The following is a 13,114-nucleotide window of genomic DNA, read 5'->3' as shown; positions in this document are numbered from 1 at the left end:
ATATTTGGTTGAATAGTTAAAAGATTAGATTTTTTTTATATAAAAGTTAAATTTTTTTTTATATTAATTAAAAGATAGTAATCAGAATTTAAAAAAAAAAAATTGAGTTCAAGTTCAAGTTAATCGTTCATTATTTTTAGTGGAGTTCGAGCCCGAATTCGAATAATAACAATCCAAATTTCATGAAGAAAGACATTCGAACTTTTCAATTCGAATTATATTCGAGTAAGCATGAGTACTGTTATTCAAATTAGACTCGACTGATTCGTTTTCAGCGATATAGTTAAAGCTAAGCCAAAAAGATTCCTAGTTTTTGCCAACATTTTCAGTTGAAGTTCTGCACTGCTTCCCCCGAAAAGAGTGGCTGCAAATTCTTTTCTAGTCTCCAACGGAAGGAAAGTGAAAAAAAGGGAAAATAAAGAAACTTTCTGTTTTACCAACAAAAAAGTGGGAAACAAAGTTAAAGTTTGAATTTTTCGTTCGGGTTCCACTCAATCTGTCTGATCTATAGCCTCCGAAGCGCTCGTCTCCTATTCTCTGATCGGGGGTCTGCTAATTCTAGCCACAAAGTGAAGTGGGTTTCTTTCCCTTCTCTCTCTGCTTTGTTTTGCTTGGTATTTGTTGTTTGGCGTTTTATGGAGGAGTCGGGTGGGCTAAAATGTGGGTTTGGTCATTTTTCTGGTAGAGATCTTACGTAAACATTTCCGGGTATTTGGTCTTTTCTGGTTTTATTGTTTTTCTATTCTCAAGAGACTAGGGATATTTTATTATGTTGTAAACTAGAGGCCAAAAAAAAAAAAAACGAGGTTCTGATTTATCATTTTTGTACAGTAGAATCCACATAATTTCGTATGATTGTGATTGGAAAGTAAAAAACAAAGCTTTATTTTTGTTCTTTTGGTGAGTGAAAGGATCCAAAAGTATTTTTGTTTGAATTCCGAGCGGTTTCCGATAAATTGGACGGAATCAATACAGGGATTGTGACTGTTTTATCTTTAATCTTTTTTTTTTTTTTTAGTTTCCTTTGTGGGATTGGAATTTGTCTCTGCTAACTGTAGTGTATTGTGATTAGAAGGAACTTTTTTTTGTTTCTTTTTATCGTTTCCAACTTTTATTGTGTTTGAGTTGAGTGGAGAGAGAGACCCATCTGCCTGTTGTGGAGATCTGGGAGTTGTTTCGTCTCTTATGCCCCATGAGGACATTTTCCCCCTCCGAGTCCTTTAAAGAAACACAGCTCAATGCTTTCAATCCACAGTCTTGGCTCCAAGTTGAAAGAGGAAAACTTTCCAAACTTTCATCGCAGTCTTCTTCTTCTTCATCCATGTAAGCTTTCTTCTCAGTTTTTTCATTTTCAGCTTCTTAATATGTTTCTACTAATTCATTGAATTAAAAGATTTTTGTTTTTGTGTTTTTTGTTTCTTGGGGATTGAAAATTGTTTAGAGAATCTCTAATCAAGGTCCCTGAGCCTCCGATACTACCATTCTTTAAACCTGTTGATTACGTAGAAGTTTTAGCTCAAATTCATGAAGAACTTGAGTCATGTCCTTCGCAAGAGAGGTCGAGCCTCTATTTATTACAATTTCAGGTGTTTAGGGGCCTTGGGGAGCTCAAATTGATGCGGAGAAGCCTCCGTGCAGCATGGCAGAAGGCTAGCACCCTTCATGAGAAGCTCGTGTTTGGTGCATGGTTGAAGTATGAGAAACAAGGGGAAGAGCTTATATCTGACTTGCTTGGAACCTGTGGTAAATCTGCCCAGGAGTTTGGACCTATAGATGTAGCAACTCAGCTTCCACTTGATGTAAATGTTAATTCCCGTGTGAGTGTTTTGATGGATGGGAACCAAGTTTTAAGAAACGTTAGTTTTAGAATTGGAGATGAGAAAATATTTTGTGATAGGAAGAAGATTTCTGGCCTTTCAGCTCCATTTAATGCTATGCTAAACGGGTGTTTCACAGAATCACTTTGTGAGGAAATTGATCTCTCTGAAAACAATATCTCTCCGTCAGGTATGAGGGCAGTGAAGGAGTTTAGCATTAAAGGTAGTTTAGGTGAGGTTCCTACAAATCTCCTGCTGGAAATACTAGTTTTTGCAAACAAGTTTTGTTGTGAAAAGCTCAAACATGCTTGTGATAGGAAACTTGCGTCTCTGGTTTCTGCTAGAGAAGATGCAGTGGAACTCATAGAATATGCACTTGAAGAGAACACGCCAATTTTAGCTGCCTCATGTTTGCAAGTTGTTTTGCGCGATCTTCCTGATTGTTTGAATGACGATCGAGTAGTGGAAATATTTATCCAAGCTAGTAGACAACAAATATCAATCATGGTTGGGCCAGCTTCATTTTCCCTGTACTGTTTATTAAGTGAAGTTGCAATAAACCTTGATCCCCGGTCTTCTAAAACAGCTTGTTTCCTGGAACGATTGATTGAGTTTGCTGAAACAGACCGGCAGAGACTGATGGCATTTCATCAGTTGGGATGTGTGAGGCTCTTTAGGAAAGAATATGAAGAAGCCAAACATCTTTTTGAGGCATCTTTGAATGCTGGCCATATATATTCTGTTTCAGCTTTGGCTAGAATTGGTTACTTCAAGGGCCATAAACTTTGGGCTTATGAGAAGCTCAGCTCCATAATTTCCACTGTTACCCCACTTGGATGACTTGGATGGATGCACCAGGAGAGGTCATTGTACTGTGAAGGCGATAAGTGTTGGGAGGATCTTGAGAAAGCCACTGAGTTGGACCCTACTCTTACTTACCCCTACATGTATCGGGCTGCCTCCTTAATGAGAAGTCAGAATGTTCAAGCTGCACTTGCAGAGATCAATCGCATTCTTGGGTTTAAACTTGCACTAGAATGCTTGGAACTTCGGTTTTGTTTTTATCTAGCACTTGAGGATTACCAGTCAGCCCTTTGTGATGTTCAGGCAATTCTCACACTCTCCCCTGATTATAGGATGTTTGAAGGACGGGTGGCAGCATCTCAGCTCCGTACTCTTGTGCGTGGGCATGTAGATTATTGGACAGCAGCAGACTATTGGCTGCAATTGTATGATCGGTGGTCTACAGTTGATGATATAGGGTCTCTGTCTGTTATTTATCAGATGCTTGAATCTGATGCAGCAAAAGGGGTTCTGTACTTCAGACAGTCTTTGCTTCTCCTGAGGTGTGTGCTCCTTTGGATCTTTTAAGGCACTGTAGTAAAATTATCCCTGAAGTTTCAAAGGATTTGTGTCACACTTATGTTTTCATCAACTGTCTGTAACCCATTTTTTTTGCTTGTGTGATTTGGTCATTTGTGATTTATACATGCTTTAAAAAGAAAGAAACAGAGAAAAATAAAAATAAAAAGAAAGATGAGTAATTATTTCATGTAGTGTTCTATATGGAATCTTAATATATTGTCTTCTTGTCTGAATCATTTCCAGTCATTTCCAGTTCTGTAAATCCAGAATTTGGCTCTGTTCTCCTCTGCCTAAGGTTGTAGAATGACTCCTTTTTACGTAGGAGTTATAGATTCTTCACACATTTGCTTGATCAGGTTGAACTGTCCTGAGGCAGCGATGCGAAGTCTACAATTAGCTCGCCAAGATGCTTCCAGTGAACATGAGCGACTGGTTTATGAGGGATGGATCTTATATGATACTGGTCATTGTGAGGAAGGGCTTCAAAAAGCAGAGGAGTCAATCAAAATCAAGAGATCTTTTGAGGCCTTCTTCCTGAAAGCCTATGCATTGGCCGACTCCAGCCAGGATCCGTCTTGCTCATCAATTGTTGTTTCACTTCTTGAAGATGCCTTGAAGTGTCCATCAGACAGGCTGCGGAAAGGCCAGGTATGGTTGTCTATTACCCCCGCATTTTTATTACAAATTTGCTATAGGTTTGGCAACAAATGTTTGTTTGGTATTGTGATTCATTTCTAACACTATCATTTTGAAAATCATTGTAGCGATATTCTCTATGTTCTCAATGCATTTATTTGAGCCTATTAATTGCATTGAATAAGTTTGAAGAAGTTTTAATACAAAAGCTGTACTATTAGCTTTTTTAGTCTTGGGTTTCTACAAAATATATTTATCCTATGCAATTGGCATTTTAAATTCCTTTAATTGACCGAAAATACTTTTGATTTTTTTTTTTTTTTTTTTTTTTTTTTTTTTTTTTTTTTTTTTTTTATGCTCTATTCAAGTCCCACATTTCTGGTTGGGATAGGCTCCGATACCATTTGTAACACCCCAATAGAAGGCCTAGACTACTTGGCCTATACTCCAAAAGGACTAGTCAATGATACAATTGGAGCGTCATTTAAACATTATAAAGAGTAAGAATTTCTCATTCCTAACCAATGTGGGATCTCATACACCACCTTATCTTATCCTTATCATATGGGATATCGCACTATATGTATAGACCTCCAACTTGTTTGGTACGATTTTAGAAGTACATGAGAGTTCATACTAATATTTATGAGTTATCATTTGAAACTACTACAAGTTTCTGGGCATCCTCACACTGGATCCATGAAGTTGACAAAAACTCAATGGGGTCCAAATTTTTTGGTGTAAAGAAAAGATCTTCTCTATGGGTTGATGGCATGAAACACTTTTGAGGTCATGTGTTCAGTAAGTAGGATACACTGGAATTTTATTCTAACAAACTTTTATGATTCATTCCATCTTGCATATTTCTGGCATGATGTTACATCGTAAACACTTTGGATCTTATGGCATCTTCTGATATTTATGTGAATCCTAAAATTTCCATTTGCAGGCATTGAACAATCTAGGAAGTGTTTATGTTGACTGTGGGAAGTTAGACTTGGCAGCTGATTGTTACATTAATGCCCTTAAAATCCGGCACACTCGGGCCCACCAGGGCCTTGCTTGGGTTCATTTTCTCAGAAATGATAAGGCTGCTGCATATGAGGAAATGACAAAACTGATTGAGAAGGCCCGGAACAGTGCATCTGCCTATGAGAAGAGGTCTGAGTACTGCGATCGTGAATTCACAAAGGCAGATCTGGAGATGGTCACCCAATTAGATCCGCTTCGGGTATACCCTTACAGATATCGAGCTGCAGGTTAGATTTCCCTCCCTTCTTAATCGCTCATACCTCCATGAATTCAATAATGTGAAAAATTTCTGTAAGGTTTATCTCTAGTAAATGGTGATGATGAAAACGACAACCACACAAATTAAATGTTACTAGTGTATAGTGTACTGATAAAAAAAAAATGTTACTAGTGTATAGTTGATTGGAAGGAATTGCATTCACTCGTGCCCAGAAATTGACCCGGCTAAAAAATTGCATTTCCATTGTAGTGTCATCCTTCAGGTGATTTAAGATCATGGTACACTATCACCCGGGCTTTTGAAAGTAAAAAGGAACTTTTTTTTTCAAATTCAAATTTGCGAAATTCTTTTCAAATAAAATAAAAGTGGGGAATGGGACGGCCTTTAGTTTCATAGTGGAATTCAAGGTGGTCAAAATTACTTCTTTTTTTCACCTTTTAGTCCTATCAAGTTGTGCCGGCATATCTTTTGGGTTCAAATTTACTGTCAAGTCCCATTCGGTACTAATTATAGCCTTTAAATTTGGGTGCTGTGTTGTTGGTGCTGCTATTTTTTTTTTTTTTTATTATCATCTTTTTCTTTAAGATGCTATGGGAGTTCATATTGTTGTTTTGGTTGGAACACAGTATTAATGGACAGCCACAAGGAAAAAGAAGCCATAGCTGAATTATCAAGAGCCATAGCATTCAAAGCAGACCTTCACCTTCTACACCTGCGGGCAGTATTCCATGAGCATGTCGGTGATGTCTTGGGCGCACTCCGGGATTGTCGAGCCGCTCTTTCTGTAGACCCCAACCATCAAGAAATGTTGGAGCTTCACAGCCGTGTAAACAGCCACGAACCGTGAATTTAGGGGAGAAAAAAAAGGGAAAATTGTAAAATGAAAAAAGAGGCAAAATTTAGAATTCAAATTTTGTAATTTATCTTCTGATATTCTTGGTAATGTGTACTTGCTTTCCTTTTGAGTTCCTAGTGCTCATAGGTTATGCCACAAGCTTGCTTTTCTGCACTGGTGATTGTAGAATTCTGTTTGGAAAGAAAGAAATTGGAAAGGAGAAGGAAGGAAAGGAAAATTTTATACTGACTCGATCTGATTTTTAGAGGAAATCGGCACTCCCACTAAGCTGCAATTTTTATTATCTGAATGAATATTACAATGAAAATAGTCTCTTTTTGTTACAGATGAAAATGATTTGTGTAGACCTGAGATCTTGATCTCCATTTGAAAAAAAAAAAAAAAAAAGGTGAAATCTTTATAAAAGTAAATAAATCTTTTTATAATGAATTTTACTTCAAAAATAAATAAATAAAAACAAAACTTGTGTAAGATTTGCATGTTGAAACTTGTAATAAAAACTATTCAAATGGGCCAATTAGAATTAAGCATGTTGGACAATTAAAAAAGCCCAGAATGCAACACGTTCCACGTAACAAAGCTCACGTGCACTTTATCCCGATGGCCCAAAGAAGTTGTCGGCCCACATGCTCTTGCAATCAACATGTGATCCTGCCACGTATACTTCCCCAATCAGCTTAACCAGGCTCCAGCACTCCAACCTTCTCAAACTACTCTCCCTTCTGCTTGTCACTAAACTCCAGAACCCAGATCATCACATCTGCCCGTCCTTCAAAAGACCTTGGAAGTCATACGATGTTGCAAAATACGTTCTGGATCAGTACAATACGGCACCATATGCATGGTGATCAAGAGGAGGTAAATGAGAGGACGACAAGACCAAAGAATTGAGGTGACACATTGGAGACGGTGAATAGAGCATCCAAAGAGTAAGTCGGAGTTTAAGAACTACCTATAACTGATTCGCTGCAGAATACAAAAGGGGCCTTAAGGGCTCATTTGAATTGAGATGAGATGAAATAGTAATAAAATAATATGTTAGTAGTAGTGAAATGATTTGAATTACAAATATTTTATGTAGTTTTAGAAAAGGAGATAGAAAAAAGTTAAATAAAAAAAATTGTAGAGTTAAAATATTATTATAATATTATTTTTATTTTGAAATTTAAAAAAATTGAATTATTTTTATGAGTTTTGTTTAGAAGTTTGAGAAAATTATAATGATTAGGTAATGGGTAATTAAAAATTTGAAAATTTGAAATTAAAAAGTGTTTATGTTTTGATAGTGTTAGGACGAGATGAGATGGATTAAGACCATCTCAACATCCAAATAGAGCCTAAAGTTTGAATCTTTTGTTCGGTGCCAAGCTTTATCATCATATTTTTGCAACCTAAAGTGAATCAAATCACCCACCTTGAATTTACATATGGAATGATGTTTATCATACAAATGTTTCATAGATTTCAAGACCTTAATCTGTTGATCTCAAGACTATAATCTCTCATCAATTGCAGCATTTTGAGTTGTGCCCGTGATAAAATTGCATTAGGATGAGGCAATATAGGGTTTCAAAAGGGGTCGGATTAGTGGAGTAGCAGCAGTTGCTTTTACACCGCCACTAGGCCCAAAATAACCATGACACCCTAGCTATTTCCTTGGCCTGTTACAAGTAAAACACCTCCTCAAATATAGTTGTACAAATTTATTCACGATCTCAGTTGTCCGTCTGATTACGGAGGATGAGCTAAATCATAGACCAGTTGAGTGCCCATGTACACAGAAAAGCCTCGAAAAGAAACCAGTGAATGTAGCATCATTGACAATGGTTGAGGGCATTCCATGTAGTTTAAAGTTACACATTGCTAATAAAGTGAGTGTATGCAGTGAAGCTGGGTGTACGTTTAGTTCCTTTTTGGCATTCTTTTGGGGAGATTTCTGATAACGTGAGTGATCCCCAAAAGAACTATTGTTCAGTATGAACTGATCAATATTCATAGCAGCAAGCAATTCACAAGCCGAAACCTTTTCTCAGCCAATTGACCTTGCTGGAGGTTTTGGCGAATATCACTAATCTTAATGTCACCAGAATAAGAGTCCTTTAATTGATTTGACCATCTAAGATCAGAATTAAAATAACAGGAAAAGAAGCATCTCCAATGCCTTCAGGCTTCCTAGACATCGCATCTACTACTCTAATCTCCCAACCCTTCTTATACTCAATATAGTAAACTCATAGACTTAATGCTTTGTTATCCATTTGGAAAAGAGTGTCAATCTTATAATTATGAAATTTAACCTGCCATTTGTCTCTGGCATGCAAGACCAAAAACCATCACAAGAGAGAACGATATCAGAGATAATAGGATCAAAAGATCACTGAAGTGGTGACCAAAAGAACGAAAGGCATTTCTATGACCTAAGTGTTTCCATTTGAACCGAAACAGTGTTTTAAAGATATTTTCTCCCTTTCGTGGTGTAGTTGTTCCCCGTTTGTATGCCTTATATGCCTCGGCTTGTACATAGATTTATGAATAATACCAGCCTGCCGCCTGTTTGTGCCCGCTCCAAATTACTGCTCAACGTGGCATGCGCCACATCGTCGATCCTCTCTCTCTCTCTCTCTCTCCCCTTTAATCCATACATTTTCTTTTTTCTTTTTTCTTTTTTCCTTTTAAAACATGCAATACATTTTCTATTTCTGCCTAAGATTTTTTTTTTTTTTTTGCATGTTTTTGTTTTATTTTTTATGGAAGTAAAGATTTTTCCTTTGTTTCAAATTAGTGATTGAATCCTGTGCACTGCTCCGAGTTGGGCTCCGAGCTCCATGCTCCAATCGGAGTCGGAGTCAGAACACATTTTGGCCTCTAACCCCATCAGAGTCAAAGGTCAGAAATAACATTCGAAGCTCAGTCCTAGTCACTTTAAGAGAGAAAAAAATAAAATAAAAGTTTGCATTTTGAGGAAACATTCGACGAGAGTAAGCTGTGAACCCTAGCCACCATCTCACACATGCCCTCCCTCCCTCCCTCCCTGACGTTGCCGACCACCATTTCCAGCGCCATCTCCGGCGAAAGTCTGGTCCAACAGCTAATCACTTCCCTCACGAGTCACTCCACTCCGAGCAGCCTCCATCTCTCACCTGCCCTCCTTCATTCCCTCCCTCACGAGTCACTCCACGCCAAGCTCCCGCACCAGGTTGTAATTATGCTCACTTTTGATAAAATATTTTATTGAATTTCTTTCATAGTTTCTTGGTAAAGTTTGTCGGTGGCATCTATGTGCTCTAATGAGGCTGACGTTAACATGTTCTTTTGTCTCATTTAATTAAGTTATATTATGTTCTTTGGCATTTGTTGTTCTGCAATACATCTTCAAAATAAAAATTCTGCAAATTTTCCCGAATATTCAAGTCCATCCATCCTTGATAGAAAAAACAAACACTTAAAAAAAGCATCTTGGAAATTTATACATGAGAATATTCAATGTCTCAACAAATACAAAGAGCTTCCATATACATATAGACTTTCCAAGTTTCCATATACAAACAAACTTAGTTCTACTCATCGATTCTATTCATCATTTCATTGTTAACACTCATTGCTTCAATACACCGCCCCTATGCACTGCAACATGGTAGTGAAGATCATTTCCAGCCCAGCTTCTGATGTCCAAATTAAAATTGCCAAAATTTGCAGAAAAACTAGAGCAATCAAAACCATATTCCAGGAAGGAAACAAAATTGTTCAGAACAAAGCGTAGAATGCGTATGGATAACTCAATTAGCATATAATTTTCTCCAAGCAAATGGATAAGAAATTAAAATACTACAAACATAAGCCCAAAAATATTAATAAGAACATATAGTGTTAAGGAAACACATTTTTGGAGTAGCAGTGGAGATAACAACAAATACTTCACAAATAATATTTTCTTCATTTTACATGTACTGCTTTAGTAAAGGCAGAAACTAATTGGGACGGCATTCCAAGATGCCATAGGCATCTCCACTTAAAATCTCACTTCACCGAGCATCATAAGTTAATAAAATTAACTGCATCATGAGTTAATAAAATTAATAAAATGAATGAACTGCCTATTCTAAAGTTAATAAAATTAATTGCTTTTGGTATGACCTGAGCACCATCCACCCAAAATCCCAGCAAAAACAGAGCAGAAGAAAAAATTTTTGCCATGTGTTCTTGCAAATACAGAGCCTTCACCCAAATGACAACAATGCAAAAACAGAGTCTAAGGAATCATAAAAAAGTGTTAAAAATACTGCTTAGAAGCTCTTCAACACCGGTACTGGGATCCCTCCTCTCATCCTTCCCAGGAAGGCCCAACTACAATCACTATGAAACCAAAAAAAATTACCATCAAACACCCACCAACCGCCATCCCCCAAAGCCACCACAAGCTCTCAACATATACAAGCAGAAATCTTTATCATCCTCGTTGCCATAAAAATCACAAAAAAAAAAATAATAATAATAATTTGCAAATGGCAGTGAGTTCACTTACAAATCTACCAGACGACGAAGTGGAATTGCCGATGGTTGCTAGGGTCCTTTACTCCTGTGACGACCAGGAGACTTTTTGGGCTGAGCAACTTTGAGGTTCGAGGAGATAAAAACTGGAAAATGCAATAGAAATTATCAGCGTCAAAATCCAGTTAAAAAAGCTGGAAAATGGAGATAACCCCTGCAGTGGCAAATGCTAGTCTGGTCAGTTCTCTCTTCACAACAAGGTTCTGCTAGGGTTCTGTCTTCTCAACAAGTTCTGCTAGTCTTCACAAACTCGGTTTCCTGTTTTATTGTTTACCGCTCGTTTTTTTTTTAATGAGAAATGATTTTTACAACTCTCAAATAGATAAATACAAATTCAATGTAAGTGTTGTAAAAAATTAAACTCTACCCTAAAAAAGTATAAAAAAAAATTATTATTTATTAATGAAATCTACTATTTTACAAAAAACTTATAAGAGACTTGTCTATTAAAACTTATACTTAGCATTACTTCTTTTAATATATGTGACGTAGATACCACCTAACATGCCACGTCAAGGCATGCCAGCGGTAAGATGGAGTAGGCAATCAACTCTCAAATCATTAAATTCATCTCAATTCAAAACTTTTTTATACGTAGAACTCACGATCTTTTTCAACTCAACACATTTTTACACGCGGAACCCACAACATTTTTCAATTTTCTATAAACATATCTAAATTCATCTTAACATCCAAACACATTTAAACTCATCTTAAGTGGACCCTAGAAAACTCACTCTACCATCTCAACTTACTATTATTTATAAAGAATTCAACTCAACATCTAGACAGGACTTAATCAGGTTGTTGTTGTCAAATAAGCGGATTGAAAGGTTGTGGCATGGAGCATTGTTGTGGCTGAGAATAAAGGTTATATCTCAAGAATACCTTTTGCTCGAGGTTCTTTGCAAATTAACCACTTATTTTTTGTATATAACAGTCTTCTTTTCTGTAAAGCTAATTCCTTGGAATGGAGTAGGCTTTTTAAACTTCTTGAAACATATGAACATTCATCAGGCCAAAAATTGAATCTAGAAAAAACATCAGTCTTCTTTAACAACAATATTAGTCAAGAAGTTAAGAATATTATCTTGGCTACAGCATGGATTAGAGCTACAAAGTCTAATGAGAAATACTTGGGATTGCCTTCATATGTGGGTAGACACAAATCAAAAGCTTTCAACTCAATATTGGACAAGATCACAAGCAGGATAAACAACTAAAAGGCGAAATTCTTATCACAAGCAAGCAAGGAAATTCTTCTGAAATATGTTATTCAAGCCATTCCCACATATAGCATGGGCATTTCCAAGATTCCAAAGGCTATTTTGAAGGATATTTACAGAATTATGTAGAAGTTCTGGTGGGGACAAAGGGAAGATAGATCAAAGATCCATTGGTTGAATTGGCAGCAACTAGGCAAGGCCAAAAGTGCAGGTGGGCTTGGTTTTCGTGAATTTGAAAATTTTAACATTACTTTGCTAGCTAAGTAGGGTTGGAGGCTAATTCAGAATCCAAAATCATTGGCTGCAATGGTCTTAAAAGCTAAATACTTCTTTCAAACAGATTTTTTGAATGCAAAAAATGGGAAGCAATGCATCTCTTATACGGAAAAGTCTTTTAGCAGCAAAATAGCTCTTGAAAGAAGGACTGATATGGAAAATAGAAAATAGAGAATTAGTGAAGATATGGCAAGACAAATGGATCCCTAAACCATTTTCTTTCAAAATTCAATCACCAGCAAGGATTTTGGATGAAAATGTATTGGTTAAAGAATTAATAGACAATGATACCAAGCATTTTAACTTGCCTCTGATAAAAGAAATGTTTTTTTTTATTCTGATGCAGAGATAATAAGTAGGATTGCCATTAGCCATTGTAATAGTTCATATAGGTTGACTTGGAGGTGTACTGCAGATGGTAAACTCTCAGTCAAAAGTGCTTACCATCTCCAAGGGGGAATCATGGACTTACAGGTTTCAAATGCTATCAAAGTGTTTCTTTCGAGAGCAAGCCATGAGGCTCTACCTACAAAACTTAATTTGTTTAAAAGGAAGGTGTTGGATTCGCCTAAATGTCCCATTTGTATGGAAGAGTCTAAAACTATGGCACATGCTTCGTGGAGTTGTAGATTAGCACATGATGTTTGGGGCATATGTTCAAGAAGACTACAAAAATGCATTGTTGAGGACAAACCTTTCAAGGAACTACTTATATACTTCTGCTCATATTTGGACAAAGAGGAGCTAGAAGAGATTGCAGTTATAGCTTATCAGGTCTAGAAAAGAAGAAATAGCTATGTTTTTTAAGAGAGATTTATGCCTCCTAACAAACTAGTGCACCTTTTACACCAGGTTATCGAGAACTACAAGAAATCATTGAAGAATATCACTTCTAGTGCAGGAACAATCTCCATAGTAGAAACATTGGCGTGCACCTCCTCCCAATACTTACAAGATTAATTGGGATGCAACAATTGATAAAGTACAGTCCAAGGTGGGCATAGGTGTCATAGTGCGAAATTGGGAAGGTAAAGTCTTGGCTACACTGAGATCATCAAGGGAGATATATCCAAATGCTCAATTGGGTGAATCCATTGCAACTCTTAAAGCCTATATTCTTTGTAATGTGTTAGGCTTG

At 36.8% G+C, this 13,114-nt stretch overlaps 1 protein-coding gene across 1 annotated transcript; it reads left to right on the top strand.

Moving 5' to 3' along the window:
- The first annotated feature begins 240 nt into the window (after positions 1–240).
- Positions 241–5,925, top strand: LOC121259597 (ETO1-like protein 1). The gene is given in 5 exon segments (XM_041161233.1): positions 241–1,323; positions 1,442–3,163; positions 3,539–3,830; positions 4,768–5,077; positions 5,697–5,925. Coding segments are annotated over 5 exon segments (2,676 nt in total). The 5' UTR covers positions 241–1,192; the 3' UTR covers positions 5,918–5,925.
- Positions 5,926–13,114: the final 7,189 nt, after the last annotated feature.

Source organism: Juglans microcarpa x Juglans regia, chromosome 4D (assembly GCF_004785595.1).
Source record: "Juglans microcarpa x Juglans regia isolate MS1-56 chromosome 4D, Jm3101_v1.0, whole genome shotgun sequence".
Taxonomy (NCBI): Eukaryota; Viridiplantae; Streptophyta; class Magnoliopsida; order Fagales; family Juglandaceae; genus Juglans; species Juglans microcarpa x Juglans regia.
This window is presented reverse-complemented; position numbering and strand designations above follow the sequence as displayed.